Source organism: Ochotona princeps, chromosome 1 (genome assembly GCF_030435755.1).
Source record: "Ochotona princeps isolate mOchPri1 chromosome 1, mOchPri1.hap1, whole genome shotgun sequence".
Classification (NCBI taxonomy): domain Eukaryota; kingdom Metazoa; phylum Chordata; class Mammalia; order Lagomorpha; family Ochotonidae; genus Ochotona; species Ochotona princeps.
In genome coordinates, this window is record NC_080832.1 from 6477521 (window position 1) to 6493053 (window position 15533).

The window sequence follows — 15533 nt, forward strand, 5'->3', positions numbered from 1 at the left end:
GTGGGGTGTCCACAGGTGCTAGGGCCGGCTTTGGCTTACCCCAATGGGCACACAGCCGAGGTGTACCAGGAGAAGAGGTACTGGCAATCGGCAGTCTCGTGACTGAACTCGGGGATCCCATCCTGCACCAGGGGGTCACAGTGGAAGAAGATGGTAGAGGACACGGACTTGCTCTTGTCCTTTCCACACTTGGAGGAAGAGGTGAACACGATGTCCAGGTCGCCGTCTGTGAAAAACAAAGGAGGACCACGGGCACTGTTCCTGACAGCCATTCTGTGGAGGCCCAAGTTACCCTCCTGCAGGCAAACCCACAGGACAGGCTGCTTGCTCAAGCACCCTGCCCATGCAGCTCGGAAGGCCTCGACACACACTTATGGTGCTAGCATGAAAGGAAGAATTCAACCTTGCAGGGACCAAAGCCAGAGCTCCCTTCATCCGAAGCTCAGGGTGGGGCTGGCTGCGTGGTATCGGCCCACCCAGAGACTGAAGTTGCTACCTGGGCAGGGAATGCGACTCCCAGAGGCCAGTACCCCTGTCGACACTGGAATGCTATGCGGGGAGGCTGGGGAAGCGTCTGTGTGCTCCTGCAGCTGACCTGAACCCTTACCCAGCTCTCATGCAGTGACAAACACAAATGCATCCACATCATGGAGCCTCACAGGGGCTCTGCTACTCCCTAACCTGTGGCTGGCCACTGTTTGGGTATCAGGCAGTGAGGGGACAAAAGTCTAGTGGGTAAGACTAACAGGTACCCAGAGGGCAGCGGGAGGCATGGAAGGCACAGGCTGAGAAGGGGTCGCCATCCTGCTGAAGCCTGGCAGAGGCCGGCCAGAGCCACACCCCAAGCACAGAGGGAACTGTGTGAGTCTGAGTTCGCCCTCTTGAATGAATGAATGAATGAAATGAATGAATGACAATTCTCATTAAGAGGTTAAAACTGTTTCTCCATGACACACAGAAGTCTAAAAGTAAAGCTGCTTCCTGATGCTACTGAATGAAAATCATACAGTCTGGAGCCACGGCTGAATGCATATACACACACACACATCTACGTGTGCGTGCCAACTCCAAACGATGGATTCTAGAAGGCTCACCAGGCACACGCCTGTCATCACCAGCGTGAGGCTGCACAGCCTGAATGCACAGCACGTCGGAGAGGAGCAGCCTTTGGAGACAGAAGAATGGCCGGCTGGGGTGGGCTACCACGCTGTGCACACACCAGCAGGTGTAAGGACCCCAGGCCACGGGACAGCTTCGGGCTCTCTGACTGAATCCAGGAGTGTTCAGACATCCCTCCTCTACTCCACAACCAACACTGACCGGGCACTTCTCGTGGCCGGACACAGAGTGGGCAGGACAGGCAGCATGTTGGATGTGGGGGTTTGCCTCTCAGGGACAGGAGGGTTTGCAGAAATGCAGACCCAAGAACAGAGAAAACACGAGGTGGAATTTACCAATTGCCCGAGGAGGACAAACTCCCCTATCACGTACCCCAACTGTATTCAGGGGCTCAGTTCCTGGGAGGTCCCAGGCCTGCCAAGGCTCACACACAGCCTTCACTAAGTTCCTCCCCCGGGGCTGGGCTTTCCAGCCTGGTGCCTTTATCCTTTGGACACGCTGGAGATTTCTCACCCTACTTTGTAGTTCAAGTTTCCAGGTAAGGATGTGTCCTGCCTTACGAGCAAATCAGAGGCAGCTCTGACCAGGCAGGCCCGTGCACCACAGCCACCGAGGGGCCTCCACAGCACCAGGCTGTGTTACTCAGGATGGAGTGCACCCCAAGAGAGATGTGTGGGTCTCCCACATCGCATCTTCATGTTTGTGTCATACAACACTGAGAACTCGGCTGAACTCAGATTTCCACAGTAAGAATCTGTGGGTAGAGATGCTAAACTCTTTCTTGAGGGAGCCTAACACAGCAGAATGAGGGGAGTAGTCACCCGGAGCAGAATGTAACCAGAAAGCAGTTACCCTGAATGTAACATGACCAGGAAGTGGTTACCTTGAACGTAGTATCTGGTATTCTCCGAAGTGCCCACTTTCCTACTGAAGCGCTGGTCGTTGGGCTTGACCTGGCACACGCTGGCGCCAGAGCAGCCGGGGTGTGTGGGGCTGCTGAGGGAAGACAGCTGGATCTCATACAGGTAGGTGTCCCCGTTGGGCCTCACGTCCCCAGAGGCACTGAACAGCCTGAGATGGGAGAGATGAAGGTGACACAGGCGGTCTTCAAGGTGTCCCAGGCTCCTTGGGGACCCTGCAGGAAGCTTCCCCGAGCCGGGGTAGCACCTCCACAAGCTCACAGAGACAGCAGGGATGCCAGCTTCGGGAGCCCACCCTGCCTCTGCCCCTGCAAGGCCAGCAGGCATGGCAGCCATCCAGGCCTCTGCACCCCAACAATCCTGGGACACTGCTGAGAAACTGATGCCTCCCCCACTCATGGACCAGGCTCAGCAACTCCCAGGCAAACCATGACAAAAACTGCTTCAGCAGGTCCCTGAGGCGCACAGGGCTGTTGGTCCTGCGGCACTCCCGCTACAGAGGGACCCACGTGGCCAGCTTCTCTGGGTGCACTCAGGGCTCCAAGGGAAACGTTGCGCTTACTTGAAATACATGTCCCCAAGGCTGACACTCTTGCCATTGACGGGGTTGATGAGGGTTCCGTTCTCCATTTGCACTTCCTGCGGCTTCACGGCGCAGGCTGCCCGCGAGTCCCAGCTGAAGTAGTAGGTACAGCTGTCCGTGTCAAACCTGGGCACAGGGAGGCACAGCCACGGTCATATCACCCACGCAACGGACATGAGAGGCAACCCAGGGCACAGTTGTGCAGGCCCAGGCAGTGTTGAGGCAGCTCCAGGCTGGGGCGGCCGTGGGGCGCATGTCTGCATTTGAAAGGCAGATAGCTCCCACTGCTGGTTCACGTTTCACATGCCCAAAGCCAGGAGCTAGGCACTCCACTGGGGCCTCCCGTGCAGGTGGCAGGGACCCCAGGACAAGAGCTGTCACCTGCTACCTCTGAGAGCACACATGAGCAGGGAGCTGGGATCAGGAGTGGAGCAAAGACTCAAACCCAGACACCCAGAGGGGACCACAGGTAGCCCAAGAGGGGTCTGCAGCTCCTAGACTTTTGGATCCTTGTTTTATAAACTCATTAGACTCATATACTGATAAATCATTGGACAAAGGTCTGGGACTGTCCTTTTCCAAGTCTGGCTTCCAGAAACAACACATTTATTCACCAATAGCTCACATGCCCCCTGCTGACCTAATTCCCCCTAGCACCTGGTACAGCACTGCCTGGAGCATGGTACTAAGACCCAAGAATCATCCGGGTGCAGCCCCCACCACCACGTGTGCAGGACCAAGACCAGGAGCAGGAACAAGGGCTCTTGGCTGGCTCAACACTCAGCTAGTGCAGAGGGGGCTAAACATGTGCTGCTGAGCAGGAGAAGCAGGGCCCCATGTCCATCCATGAGAGCAAGCCCTGCACCCCACAGTGCGCCAGCAGCTCTGGCTTGTAGTCTGCCTCCATGGCAACAATGTGAACATCCTGCTGCCCACACGTGCAGTACAGTACCACCCCACCTTCCATCCCAGTAGAAACCAGAGGAGCCCAGAGGGACTCCTGGCCCGGGACACTCCACACAGATCTGCCTGCCAGGCCCGGCTCCTCACCTCATGAACACAGGCTTGCCCACTGTCTTGGCGCAGCCCAGCTCTATCACAGAGGATGCAGTCTGGTTCTCACCACATGGGTGACCCTTGGAGTAGGTGACAATGACTTTGTCATCTGAAACACATGAGGCAGAACCAACATTTCAGGGTGTGAAAAAGATCTCTGTGTCACTCGTCAGAAGCTACTGTAAGGGCTGAGATGATATGATCTTGGTGCGGTGGCCACCAGACTCCCGCCATGGCTGCCTCGGCCTAGTCCAGCACTTGGGGCCCAAGCCTCCAGCTCCTGGCCTCCAGCAAAGGGTGCTTCCCTGAGTGAGCCTGCAAGATCCAGGTGCTGGGGCCCACTGTGCATACACTGTGCAACCTTAACCCACAGGCGGCTGTCATGCCTGCATCTTCCTGACATTTTGGAGCCAAAGACCCCTCCCCGCTCCAAGCATGCTGGACACTAGGAGATTTTTTCAGTTTGGGTTCCATTAGGAGCCCAAGGAATAGGGCTGTAGGCTCTGAGAGAGGGTAACACCTGCTGGACTGGTAAGATGATGCTCACCAACCTTAAAATTTTAGCTAAACCTTAAAATATTTCAGTCCTGCTCAACTGGCTATAGGAGACTGGTCAAGCATCCAGAGACCACTGAGATGACCAGGGAGGGAGCTGGCTGGGCCACCCCCGGGCCCTGCCCAAGCAATGTGCGTGTGGCAGCAAGAGCTGACATGGGTCTCCAACAGTTGGCAGCTCCCCTCTGACCAGCCTGTGGGACTGGGGTTTGGTCTGCACCAGGGGTGATTGGTTGCCCCCAACTTCTCCTTTACCATTTCAGCGTCTCAAGCAGAGAGAAGCCACTTCGTCTCTTTAGGGCAACTGGGATAAACCAGCTCTATGCTCACAGGCAAAGGACAGTATCTTTCCCACTTGGTCCGCAGCACAGTGCAACCTGCCTCATACCAGCAAGAACATCACCTCCATCACCCGATGACAGATGCCACCTGCTCAACAGCCAACTGCACTGTCCATTATCTATTGCAATGCTCAGAAGCCACTATGATAACTTTTGCCTCTGAGGCACCACATCCTGAGTTCTCCTGCCCAAGGCCTTGGGCTGCAGCCTGGCTCTGCAGCCTCAGAGCTAATGTGGCTTTGGACCAGACACTCAATCCACAGCCGGAATGTGAACTCGGGAGGGGTGTCAAGCGTCTGCACTTCCCGCCTTCCCGGGCACATAGCTTGGACACCACTCCTGAGCCGCACGCACCACAGCACTCCAAAAGGCCCAGGAGGTACTGTGCCAGCACACTAAGGCCAGCCCTACCTCCCAACCCCAACTCACCCATGACATCCAGTTTCTGTGTGTGCACGAGGCCCAGGGACTGGACTTGGCCAGTGGAGGTCTTCTTGCAAATGCTGGCTCTTTCTGAGCATTCAAAGGGCCCCTTGTAGACTCTCTGACACAGGTTGATGAAATACCTGCAGGACCAGGGGAGCTCATCAGGCCCTGCCCTGGTGCACTCAGCATGAGGCTACGAGGCCCCTCAGCAGGGCTTCTGATGGCTAAGAGCCGGTGCTGACCACCACTGGCTTCTCTGATGCTGCTGGGCCCTAGAGGGTGTGACCATTGCAGAAGGGAGCCTGCCCACCAGGCACACATAAGAGGTAAAATGCCTACATCCATGCCAGCCTGGAGCCGGGGCCAAGAGTGGCAAACCTTGGCACACTGCTGGCCTAACTTGAAGCCACTGTCGTGCTGCCCTGTGTCAAAACCGTGCAGAGCTACAAGGCAGAGTGGACGCCTGACACCTGGGTCAGTCAGCAATGCGTGCAAGGACGAGTGACGTTCAACATCATGTGCCCCCATACTAGCCCCACCTGCTGGAATACAAGCCCAAGTAGCCCAGCCCCTCAGGCCCCAGTGTGGGTCCCAGGGCTCTCACTTCTGCCAGCGGAAGCTAGGCGCCCACCACAGCACGCTGTGAGCCACACTTCCGAGGAATATGATCATCATCACACAGGGGGAGGTGCTCCACTCTCCTCTACTTCCCAAGCTCTGCCAATGGAACCCAAGGTCCTACCCACTACCCGACGGGAGAAGGAACTCACGTGGCTCCTTCGTAAGTGAGGAACCAGGAGCCGGTGAGGGAGGACAGCAGCCGCAGGTCATAAGTCTTGTGGTTCTGGACGAACTTACACTCCATCTTCTCAGGGGGGCACACCACCTTGGTCTTCCACTCAAAGGTCACCTCGCAGCCACGCACCTCACTGATCACCTGCGGCCGCCCAATATCCTCATCCTCATCGCACCTGAATATGATGGCCGACGTCCGGTGGCTGGTGGCTGTGGGGGCAGCAGGCAAGACCCAGTCGGATCAGCCCAGCCCACTACATCCCCACCACCCGGCACTGGTCATCACCCAGCCGGGCCCCAGGTGCCATGCCTGGCCATGGTCCACTTGGATCCATTCTTGCAAGAAACAGAGCCTTGGCCCTGGGGACACAACGTCTTCTCATGGTGCCCCATGCCACTCCCCAATACCTGTCTTCACAACTCCTTTGCATAAAAGTGAGGGACTGAGGTGGGTGGTGGCATGTCAGTACACACCTCAAAATGAAAATCTCCAATCTAACAGGTGCTGCTCTTTGCAGGTCCCCAACCCCTACCACTGCTGGCTTATTTCCCCTGTGTTCCTCTCATCCTGCTCTGCTGGGGAGTCAAAGCCCGTGACAGGACCCTCGCATGACACCAGTGTCCAGGGTGACAGGAGCCACAACACCACGTGGGCCTCACCAGCCCCAGCCTGACCCACACCCGCCCCTAAGTTGGCCCAGAGGCCTGCCAAGACACCAGTGCCCCAAGCCAGGACGTTGGTCCCATCAGCATGGCCTCATGGGGATTCGCTGTCCAGCGCCCACACTCACACTGCCTGCAGAAGCCCCACTCGTGGTCTCGGTCGTAGTTGGCGGTTGTGCTACACCACAACTTGGCTCTGCCCTCCACGATGCACTCCTCGTAGCTCTTGCCATTGAATGTGAATGGGAAGACACACAGATCGCCATCATCAGTTTCTGCAAAGAAGAAAGAGAAGATCTGAAGGGACGAGGCTCAGTGTGACAGTCACTGTGCCCAAGGAGCCCCTGAGCAGCTGCCCAGTTGCCTTCTGTCCTAACCCGCTTGGGGGATGAGCAAGACCCCACCCCTCCTCACTAGCCACGGGCAGATGTGCCCCAGGCTCGGGGGTTAGCAGGGCTGCAACCCTGGCCCGGGGGCCCTCACTACTCTGCTTCTTGCTGCCAGCTTCAACCCAGCCGGGCAGGTTTACCTGGCGGGCAGAGGTCACCGTTCACGTAAGTCAGGATGACAGCCTCGTCCTGGTGCCTGTAGTCCAGCCTCATTGACGCCAGCCGTCCGAAAGATGCCCCCTTGGTCCCCGAGAGCAGGCACACACCTCCGTCCTTGCAGCCCCCCTCGTCCGGCCCGGCAGCTGCCGTGCACACCCCCACACTGTACGTGCGTGAGTCCCGTGTCACCTGGACAGACACATACAACATGTGGCCATGAACGCCAGCAGGGGTGGCTGGGTCCCCTAAACCTGGCAGGACGGTGAGGGCCATGTCTGGCTGTGGGACCCAAGACCCTCCTTTCTCAGGGCATCACGTTCTGGCTGCTGATGGGGTCCAGCCCCTCTCTGCCCTCAGGCCCAGCTCCCTCCCTCCTCTGGGGGCTGGGCTGTGAGAACCAACAGCAGGGACACACCCTGAACCCTGGTCTGGCCTCCTTGCCCATACTGTCTTCTGCAGGCTCCCACCAGCAGCGTACCTGTCGAGAGGGCTCTGTCACAGAAGTCGGAGCACCAGCACAGGCAGGGCTGGGGGCCCACGGCCTGGTGCGACACTGACTGACCCAATGGTCCCCATGGAATGGGGTCTGACAGCCAAGGGACCGGCACTGGGTCACACACACGAGTTCTTCACATCAGGGGCACTGCCTCACTTGCTGTGCCAACAGCTCCTCACTGTCTTTAAAGTCAGGCTGGAGATGAAGAGAGACTGCCCATGGCCTGCTGCTGGCCACACTGAACCTGGCTCTACCCAAAAGTCTACGGCTGCTTGCTTGACTCCAAGCCTGCTCTGACGTGGGGAACCTCAGGGGGAGCCTGACCCTCCCAAAATACTCAACTTGAGACAGGTGCACGCTGAGCCTGGAGGTTGAGGCAGGCAACCTTCCCACTTTGCAGACAGTGGGGACCCTAGCCCCAGAGACCCTGGATAGAATCAGTGAGGAGAGCCACACCCCCTACTCGCTCTCTGTGGTCCAGCCTGGCATGTGTTACCTTGAAGATTTCCTTGGAGAGGCTGGACAGGTTGAAGCTGTAGAGCAGCTGCTCATCTGTCAGGGAGCAGCCGTCAGCCCTCACCTCATCCGGACACACGATGGGAGTCTCCCATTCGAATACGAAGTCACAGTCGCTGGTCCTGATCAGCTTAGGTGTGCCCTGTTGGGGGGAAGAGTGCAAGTGTTGAAGCCCAGGGATGTCTGCCTGACAGCTGTGTGGCCCACAGCAGTAACAGCACTGCAACAGGTGCAAGAAGCAAGGGCTGTGCTCTCAGCTCAGAGAGGCAGCCCCACTCTGCTTGCCGCGCTACCTCCAGGTCGCAGTCCCCTCCCTGGGGAAGGCCGGCAGAGGGGCAGAGTTCTGCCTCCCACCAGGGCCCTCATTCATGGCCATGCTCTACACCTGGGCCCCTGGCAGCATGGCCCATGGCCCTCTATTCGCTCCCCACTTCACCCAAGCCAACAAGTACAGGCAAAGCAGCTGGCCAGGGGTGCCCGTTTTAACTACTGCCAAGACTGTCTTGCTTTGAGTCCAACAGGAAAAGATGGGAGCCACAGTGGAAAGCCTCTCCACAGTCTTCCCAGTAGCGGGGAGCTCATGCATCCGCTCCTTGTCACCCTCAAGACACAGCCCAGGCCGGCTCACTGGCTCTGCAGAGCTGCAGGCACACAGAGGGCTGGGCACAGCCATGTCCCATAGGCGACCATCAAGCATGTACAGGATGGGGGAGTCCTGGCATGCCTGTGGGGTTCTCTCCAGAAAGGTAGGAGTTGTGGAAACACACAGCACCTGGCCCTGGGTCACATGTGTCCATAGACACACACACTTATCCTGTGTCACAGGGGTGCACAGACACACACCTTGTCCTGTGTCACAGGTGTCCATAGACACACACTTATCCTGTATCACATGTATCCACAGACACACACACTTTGTCCTGCATCACAGGTGTCCAGACACACACCTTGTCTTGTGTAACATGTGTTTACAGAGATACATCACAGGAAGTGTGGATGCGCTGAGGGACCAACTGGACGCAGCCCCACCCTTCCGCAGTGACTCAAGCTCTCTAGCGAGGCCTAAGCAAGGACACATGCATGGACCGTCACTGTGGAGGGTGTTGACACATGGCCCTTGACATGAAGCAGCCTCAGATGCAGTGGCCTCTGCTCCTTTTCATGCTAGAATTTCACCTAAGCATCTCTTTCAGCCCCAGACATGTGGCATGGTTCTGCAGCCTTGGCTCCCAGCTGCCTGCACGCATGGCGATCACAACACCCACTTACCATGCTGACGCCTCTCCTGCAGTGGAACGTAATGAGGGAGGTATAGTTCAAACGCTTGTCTTTCAAGCAAGGAGTCTTGCTTGCGAAGTTCATGTAAACCTCGTTGGCTGCTGAGTTGAGTACTGGGGGGCCTGTGACCCGGCCAATGTCCTGGACACAGGAGCAGAACAAAGCACATTTCAGGAAAGCTTCCTCTGTGCAGATCACACCCGATCAGTTACAACAAGGCGAAGCATGGGCAGAGCTTGTTTTCTTTGCATTGCAATCAACATGAATCCCACGTTCCAAGATTTTGTGCAGCACGTGTACATGCTCGCCTCCTCGCTGTGACCTGTGCCACGTCCAGATCACCTGACCACACCTCATCACGTTGACCCAGCACCCGTGGCCCCAGCACCCACGGCCCTTACATCTGCTCCAGTCCTTGAATGTGCTGCTGAATAAGCAGCTTCAGTTTCCTACTCATTGTACGAGTAGCCCTACACCGGCACCACACTCTGCCAAGGTCTTCTCTCACGCACAATTTAACCCTGAAGACTTTGGCTTGCCAACCCTGAGGCCCCCAGGCTGGCAGAAACGTGCGGTTGCACTGTGCTCTCATGGCCCCAGGAGGTTTCAAGACTTGCTAATCACCTTAACGGTTGACAGCTCATTGCACAAAGCCTTATGCTAACACTCTCCAGGGAGGATTCCGGACACACACACACAAACAGGCCAGGCTGAATTTTCCCCCTTTTGACCTGTAGGGCCCCCACCCAGAAAGCCCACACTTCCCCAACTCACAAGGGGAGATCCATCCACAGGCACTTTGCACACAGCGGCTCCGGCGGGGCAAGCCACGCCGTGCATAGGGTTGAGTGGCTGGCAGATGTTGATGTAGAAATCGGGGTAGGTATCCGAGGTTTCTTCCTCGCTTTCATCATATGCTTCATAACCGCCTGTGCGGTGGATGAGGGGTGACAGGTCGATGATGGAGCTGCCATTCCTCACGGAACATTCCGTCTGTTGGAAGGCAGAGACCACAGTTCAGTCTACCAGAAACTTTTCCTGATGCCTGTCAAGCCACCCGCCCATGACACGGCACCAAGCCCTTCCCCCAACTTCACCCTTGGGGCAATCGGGAGTGCAGGGGGCAGGAAGGTGGAGTGTAGGAAGCTAGGGACCTGGGTGCAGCCAGGTGGGTATGGGGCAGGCACTCACCACCTGCTCACACGCCAGGGGGGTGTGCCAGGAGAAGAAGAGCGTGCACGTTTGCTTGTCCAGGGAAACGAGCATGGGCCTGTTGGTGGGCCCCGTCTCGGGCCTGCACACGAAGCTGATGACACTCTTGTAGGTCAGGCCATTTTTGGAGGGACAAGGGGACCCGTCCTCATAAACCAGCTGTAGGACCTGGTCCACGTAGCTCAGCCTCTTGCTGGCCTTGCCTACGCTGATTCTGGTTTGCCCAAAGCAAGCTCCTGGAACATTGCAGGGCCAGCGTTTCAGTGAGAATTCTAAGCAAATCCAGACCCTCCAAGTCCACTGACTCTGTGAGTGTCCCACATGGGGCTAGCCAAGGAACTGCATGCATGTGGTCCCGGGGCCTCATGCGACCACCTCACAGCAACTGCCCGCTGCAGGGGAGAAGGGGGTCTGCCACCCTGGCTTCTCAGCTCCTTTGCCATCAGCTCAGGCTCAGGCTGAGGACAGCTCCAGGGACTGGGCTAATGAGAAGATGGCATGGGAAGCCCAGCACTCACCCACACCAGGGGAGCAGTTCTCATTCTCCCCACAGATGCTCATGTACACCAGCCCCCTCTCGCTGTAGGCAGCTGTGAAGCCAGTCCTGCCACTGAGGGAGGTCAGGTCGAACAGGTGTCCTGCGAGGAGGAGGAGGGGAGGTCACATGGTGAGCCAGGGAGCTCACATCCCAACCACTGACCCGCGGGCTGACTGTGGCCCTATCACGCACATTACAAGACCACTCAGTTGGTCCCCAATGTGGAAACTGCCCCCACAAAGAGATGCCATGTGCCTGGGAAGAGCCAGCCAGCATCCCTCTAACTGGCAGGGACCAGCACACGTGTCTCTTCGGGTGTCCACCCCGAGGGAGGCAGAAGCCCCCTCCTCGTCCACCACATTGGCCTCAAGGTAGGTCACTCTGAAATGCTGGTATGGCTGGAGCTGTCAGTGAAGCCCAGCCAAGACACCCCACAGTCCCACAGGATGTCAAGGATGCATTGTGAACATAACAGGCTATCCCAGAGAAAGGCCAGCTGTGCCCCACACCACACAACACCCTGTTCAGGCAGCCTGGCAGCCCTCAGCTGCTCTGGGGTCTCTCACCTGTGCCTGGGATTGGGGACCATCCCCACCCTGGCTCTCACCTATGCTAAGCTTGGGAACTCCCCAACCCCCTGGCTCTCATATGTGCTGAGCTCACAGACCACCCCCACCCCACTCTCATGTGTGCTAAATTTGGGGAACTCCCCGGCTCTCACATGTACGGAGCTCAGAGACCCCCACTCTCACATGTGCTGAGCTCAGGGACCCCCCCACCAGCTCTCATGTGTACCGAGCTCAGGGACCCCCACTCTCACGTGTGCTGAGCTCAGGGACCCCCACTCTCACGTGTGCTGAGCTCAGGGACCCCCCACTCTCACGTGTGCTGAGCTCAGGGACCCCTACTCTCACGTGTACCGAGCTCAGGGACCCCCACTCTCACGTGTGCTGAGCTCAGGGACCCCCCACTCTCACGTGTGCTGAGCTCAGGGACCCCCACTCTCACGTGTACCGAGCTCAGGGACCCTCACTCTCACGTGTACCGAGCTCAGGGACCCTCACTCTCACGTGTACCGAGCTCAGGGACCCCCACTCTCATGTGAACCGAGCTCAGGGACCCCCACTCTCATGTGAACTGAGCTCAGGGACCCCCACTCTCACCTGTGTTGGGGTTGGTAACCTGACAGTTGTCGTGCACACTGCTCTTCAAGGGGCAGGCAGAGATCGTGGGCCAGGAGAAGGTGTACTCACAGTCCTCCACAGCGCTGATAAACTGAGGCCTGGAGTTCTGCAACAGAACACAAAGGGCCCAGGACTCCAACTCAGCAAGGACACGGCCTCTGCTGGGCATTACCAGAGATCAAGGCACATGCCAGCAAAGACAAGTGCTCACTGCCGCTGCAGGCAAGGGCCCGGTAACCCACGCAGTGGTCAGGAAAGTCTCCGAAGGCTGAGGCACCAGCTGGGACTCTCTGGGGATGGAAAGGGTTCCATGCAGTGCGGGGATCACTCCTAATATGGTCAGTGCAGGGCAGGCCACTGAGGGAACCAGCGCCTCCCCGTTAGCCAACTTTGATTCCATCAGTACACCCTGGACCACACAGGCCCTGGGCTGGCTTTGTAAGCCACACTACAAACTCCAGGAGTCTCCACTGCCCTGGGGCCTCTACTGCATGCTGGGCAACCGCCTGGTGTCTGGATGAGCCTTGCCCCTCCCAACCACCTGCTCAGCCGGAGCCTGGAGGGGCCAAGGGCCCAGGTTTTTAGTGCCCAGTGCCTCAACAGTCCTAACTCAAATGCCTGCCTCTCTCCCAGGAGGTACTGGTACTGTGGCTGCACTGGTCAGGAGGGCAGCTGCCAGTGGAGTGGGAAGGAGAGGGGAGGAGAGAGGGCATCCCTCCTCCATCTCCTCCTTTCCTGCTGGGCACAGCCTTGGCTAGAAAGGACGCCCAAACTCAGCACACTCAGCCCCTGGAGAAGCTGCTCACACAGTGCTCGCTCCCCTTCACAGCCACCATCACAAAGACAAGACTGGCATCTGTGCACTGGGCACCTGCTGTCAGAGATGGCCCCTGAGGCCCTACCTCCTCCCACCCCACAGCCATTGGCAGCACAGTCACCTCGGGTCAAGTCTCTACAGCTCTGAGGATACCTGAGGCCACGTGGACACTAGAGTGCCAGGCTGAGGCCCCAGCAGCCCACCCTATGGCTCTAACCCCACCCTCCTGGACTCTTCAAGTCCCATCCCAGGCACACAGAATAAGGGTTCACAGGCTCTCAGCTCTGTTCCATTCTGGAAGATTCCAGAAGCTGCATCAAGCATGGACCACGGGGCCATCACTCACCATTTGGTTCTCATTGCAGGTGAAGCGAATAGTGGTAGACTTCTTCCGAATGCCATCTGGACAAAGGTCACCATCCACATACTGGAGGATGGTGACACCATCTTTCCACTGAGGACTGTCCTTGACCCTGCCCAAGTTCACAGGCCTTGGGCCGCCCACCAGACACGCGGCCGCCTCCGGGGGACAAGGGTCTGCAGACAAGACATATTCAGACAACCATAATATCGTGTCACCTCCCACCTCTCCACAGGGACCCCCATTCATACCGGTGCCAGGCTGTGGTGCCAGGGACTTGCACACGTTGATGATGTAGTGGTCGGAGGACCCAGTCCTGGTGATGGCCTCCCAGTTGTCACTGTACCGTGACAGGGACGAGAGGTCGTATGGTTCCCCAGTGTCGTCTCTGGAGGAAGGAAAGCACAGTGGTTAAGCTTCGGGCTACTGAGCACCATGGTTATGGGACAACAGAGTAAACAGTAACAACAAAGGCTTGCTATCCACGGTTTTCCAAGAACATTCCAAGGACTCATGTCTCACTTGGTCTGTCCCTGATGCCCTGGACTCCAGCCCTACCCAGAGGCAGAGCTGCATACACACACACACACACACACACACACACACACACACACACACAGCATCCAGCAGGCCCATGGGCTACCTGCCAGCCAAGCCGGAGACTCCCCCGCCCCCCAGAGCTGGTTCAAGCCGGCCTTGCAAACGCTCACTGTACACAAACCCATGAGGTTGAGAGTTCCTGAGGTCCACCCTGTGCCATGCCATGCAGCACCCGTGCCACAGTGGCAGGCTGGGGTGCAGGTAGGAGAGGACTTCACGCCTCCTCTGTCGGGTATTTGAAGGGGAGCAAAACCCCTCACACACCCAGAAACACAGGCTGAGCTGGAGCTGGGGGCTGTGACACAAAGAACCCAGCAACCCCAGACTCATCAGGAGAAGCCAAACACCAGGAACAGCAAAGTGGGTGCCATGGTCATGGGCGATGGGGGTCAGGTACTGGCCTGCCAACGTGGCCAGGCAAGGCAGAAGGAAGCAGCAACTGCTGAACACACGCTGAAAAAAGCAGAGCACGTGAAGCCAAGGAAAGAATGGTGTGGGCAAGTGGACAGTGAAAGGAAAGGGCCCGTGGCCTGTCCCAGGCAAAGCGAGTACCACGGGCAGGGATAAGCTGAGCAAAGGACAAGCAGGAGCCCATTGGACAGGTTGTCATTCCAGAGAAATCCAGTCCAGAAAACACCAACACAGCCCTCAGTGGTGGGCAGGGAGCACAGGTGGGGACGAGAGACTGCGCCTGCCGCATGAGTCAGTGTATCCCTGCAGGAGGCTGACCCCGGGAACAAGCAAGAACCACAGAAGGCTGGAAGGTGAGGCTGGAGTGAGTGTACAGCTCACTTCACATGGTTTTGTCCTCTACGAATTAATATCACTATGCACACAGTAACTTGTGCTATAACCAACTACAAAATTCTCCTTTGACATTCACTCGATCTTCTTAAGAGATAGTGTAGAGGGGGAGGGGCATGGCAATGATGTAGCACACAATCATTCGTCTACAGCACTAGCATCCCATATGTGCACCAGCTCAAGTCCCAGCTACTTCATTTCTGATCTAGCTCCCTACGAATGGCCTTGGAGATTAGGAGAACATGGTCCCTGCACCCACATGAGAGCTTCAGATGAAGCTTCTGGCTCTGGCTTTAGCCTGGTCCCGCCCTAGTAACAGCAGCCCTTTCAGGAGTCAATCAGTAAATGGAAGATTTCTCTCTTTCTCTATCCCTCCCTCTACCCACCTCTATCTCTGCCTTTCAAATAAGTAACTCCTAGAAAATTAAAAAAAAAAACCAACTAAAACCATGAGTTTAAATATGTTACTGAAAATCACATGATTCCACCAACAGGAACATCCAGGCCTGGCTGTGTGGCTTCCACAGTTGCTAAGCTCACGAAGGATGGCCAGTACATCCCACACACTGCACAACCACAGGTCCCCGGGCTGCATCCGGCAGCTTCAGTCGGTGAAGTACCCAACGATTCTGCAGAATCTCACACCCAGTGGGCCCCACTGACCACGCCAGCTGCCGCCCAACCAGACCTCTAGGGCTTGCTGGGGTTGCAGGGAACAGAG

The 15533-nt window shown here is 57.2% G+C and overlaps 1 protein-coding gene across 4 annotated transcripts in view; it reads right to left on the reverse strand.

Annotated features, from left to right (window-relative positions):
* Window positions 1–15533, reverse strand: part of IGF2R (insulin like growth factor 2 receptor) — a 91348-nt gene that overhangs the window by 3939 nt on the left and 71876 nt on the right. For all 4 annotated transcript variants that reach the window (XM_058660502.1, XM_058660391.1, XM_058660313.1 and 1 more), the window contains 16 exons: window positions 13660–13796; window positions 13394–13584; window positions 12210–12336; window positions 11027–11146; window positions 10488–10744; window positions 10071–10289; window positions 9288–9437; window positions 7999–8160; window positions 6988–7195; window positions 6587–6733; window positions 5771–6005; window positions 5004–5140; window positions 3673–3787; window positions 2602–2748; window positions 2003–2190; window positions 40–226 (listed from right to left, as the gene is read on the reverse strand). In XM_058660502.1, the coding sequence (XP_058516485.1) occupies window positions 40–226; window positions 2003–2190; window positions 2602–2748; window positions 3673–3787; window positions 5004–5140; window positions 5771–6005; window positions 6587–6733; window positions 6988–7195; window positions 7999–8160; window positions 9288–9437; window positions 10071–10289; window positions 10488–10744; window positions 11027–11146; window positions 12210–12336; window positions 13394–13584; window positions 13660–13796 (2727 nt within the window). The remainder of the gene's footprint in view (window positions 1–39; window positions 227–2002; window positions 2191–2601; window positions 2749–3672; window positions 3788–5003; window positions 5141–5770; window positions 6006–6586; window positions 6734–6987; window positions 7196–7998; window positions 8161–9287; window positions 9438–10070; window positions 10290–10487; window positions 10745–11026; window positions 11147–12209; window positions 12337–13393; window positions 13585–13659; window positions 13797–15533) is intronic.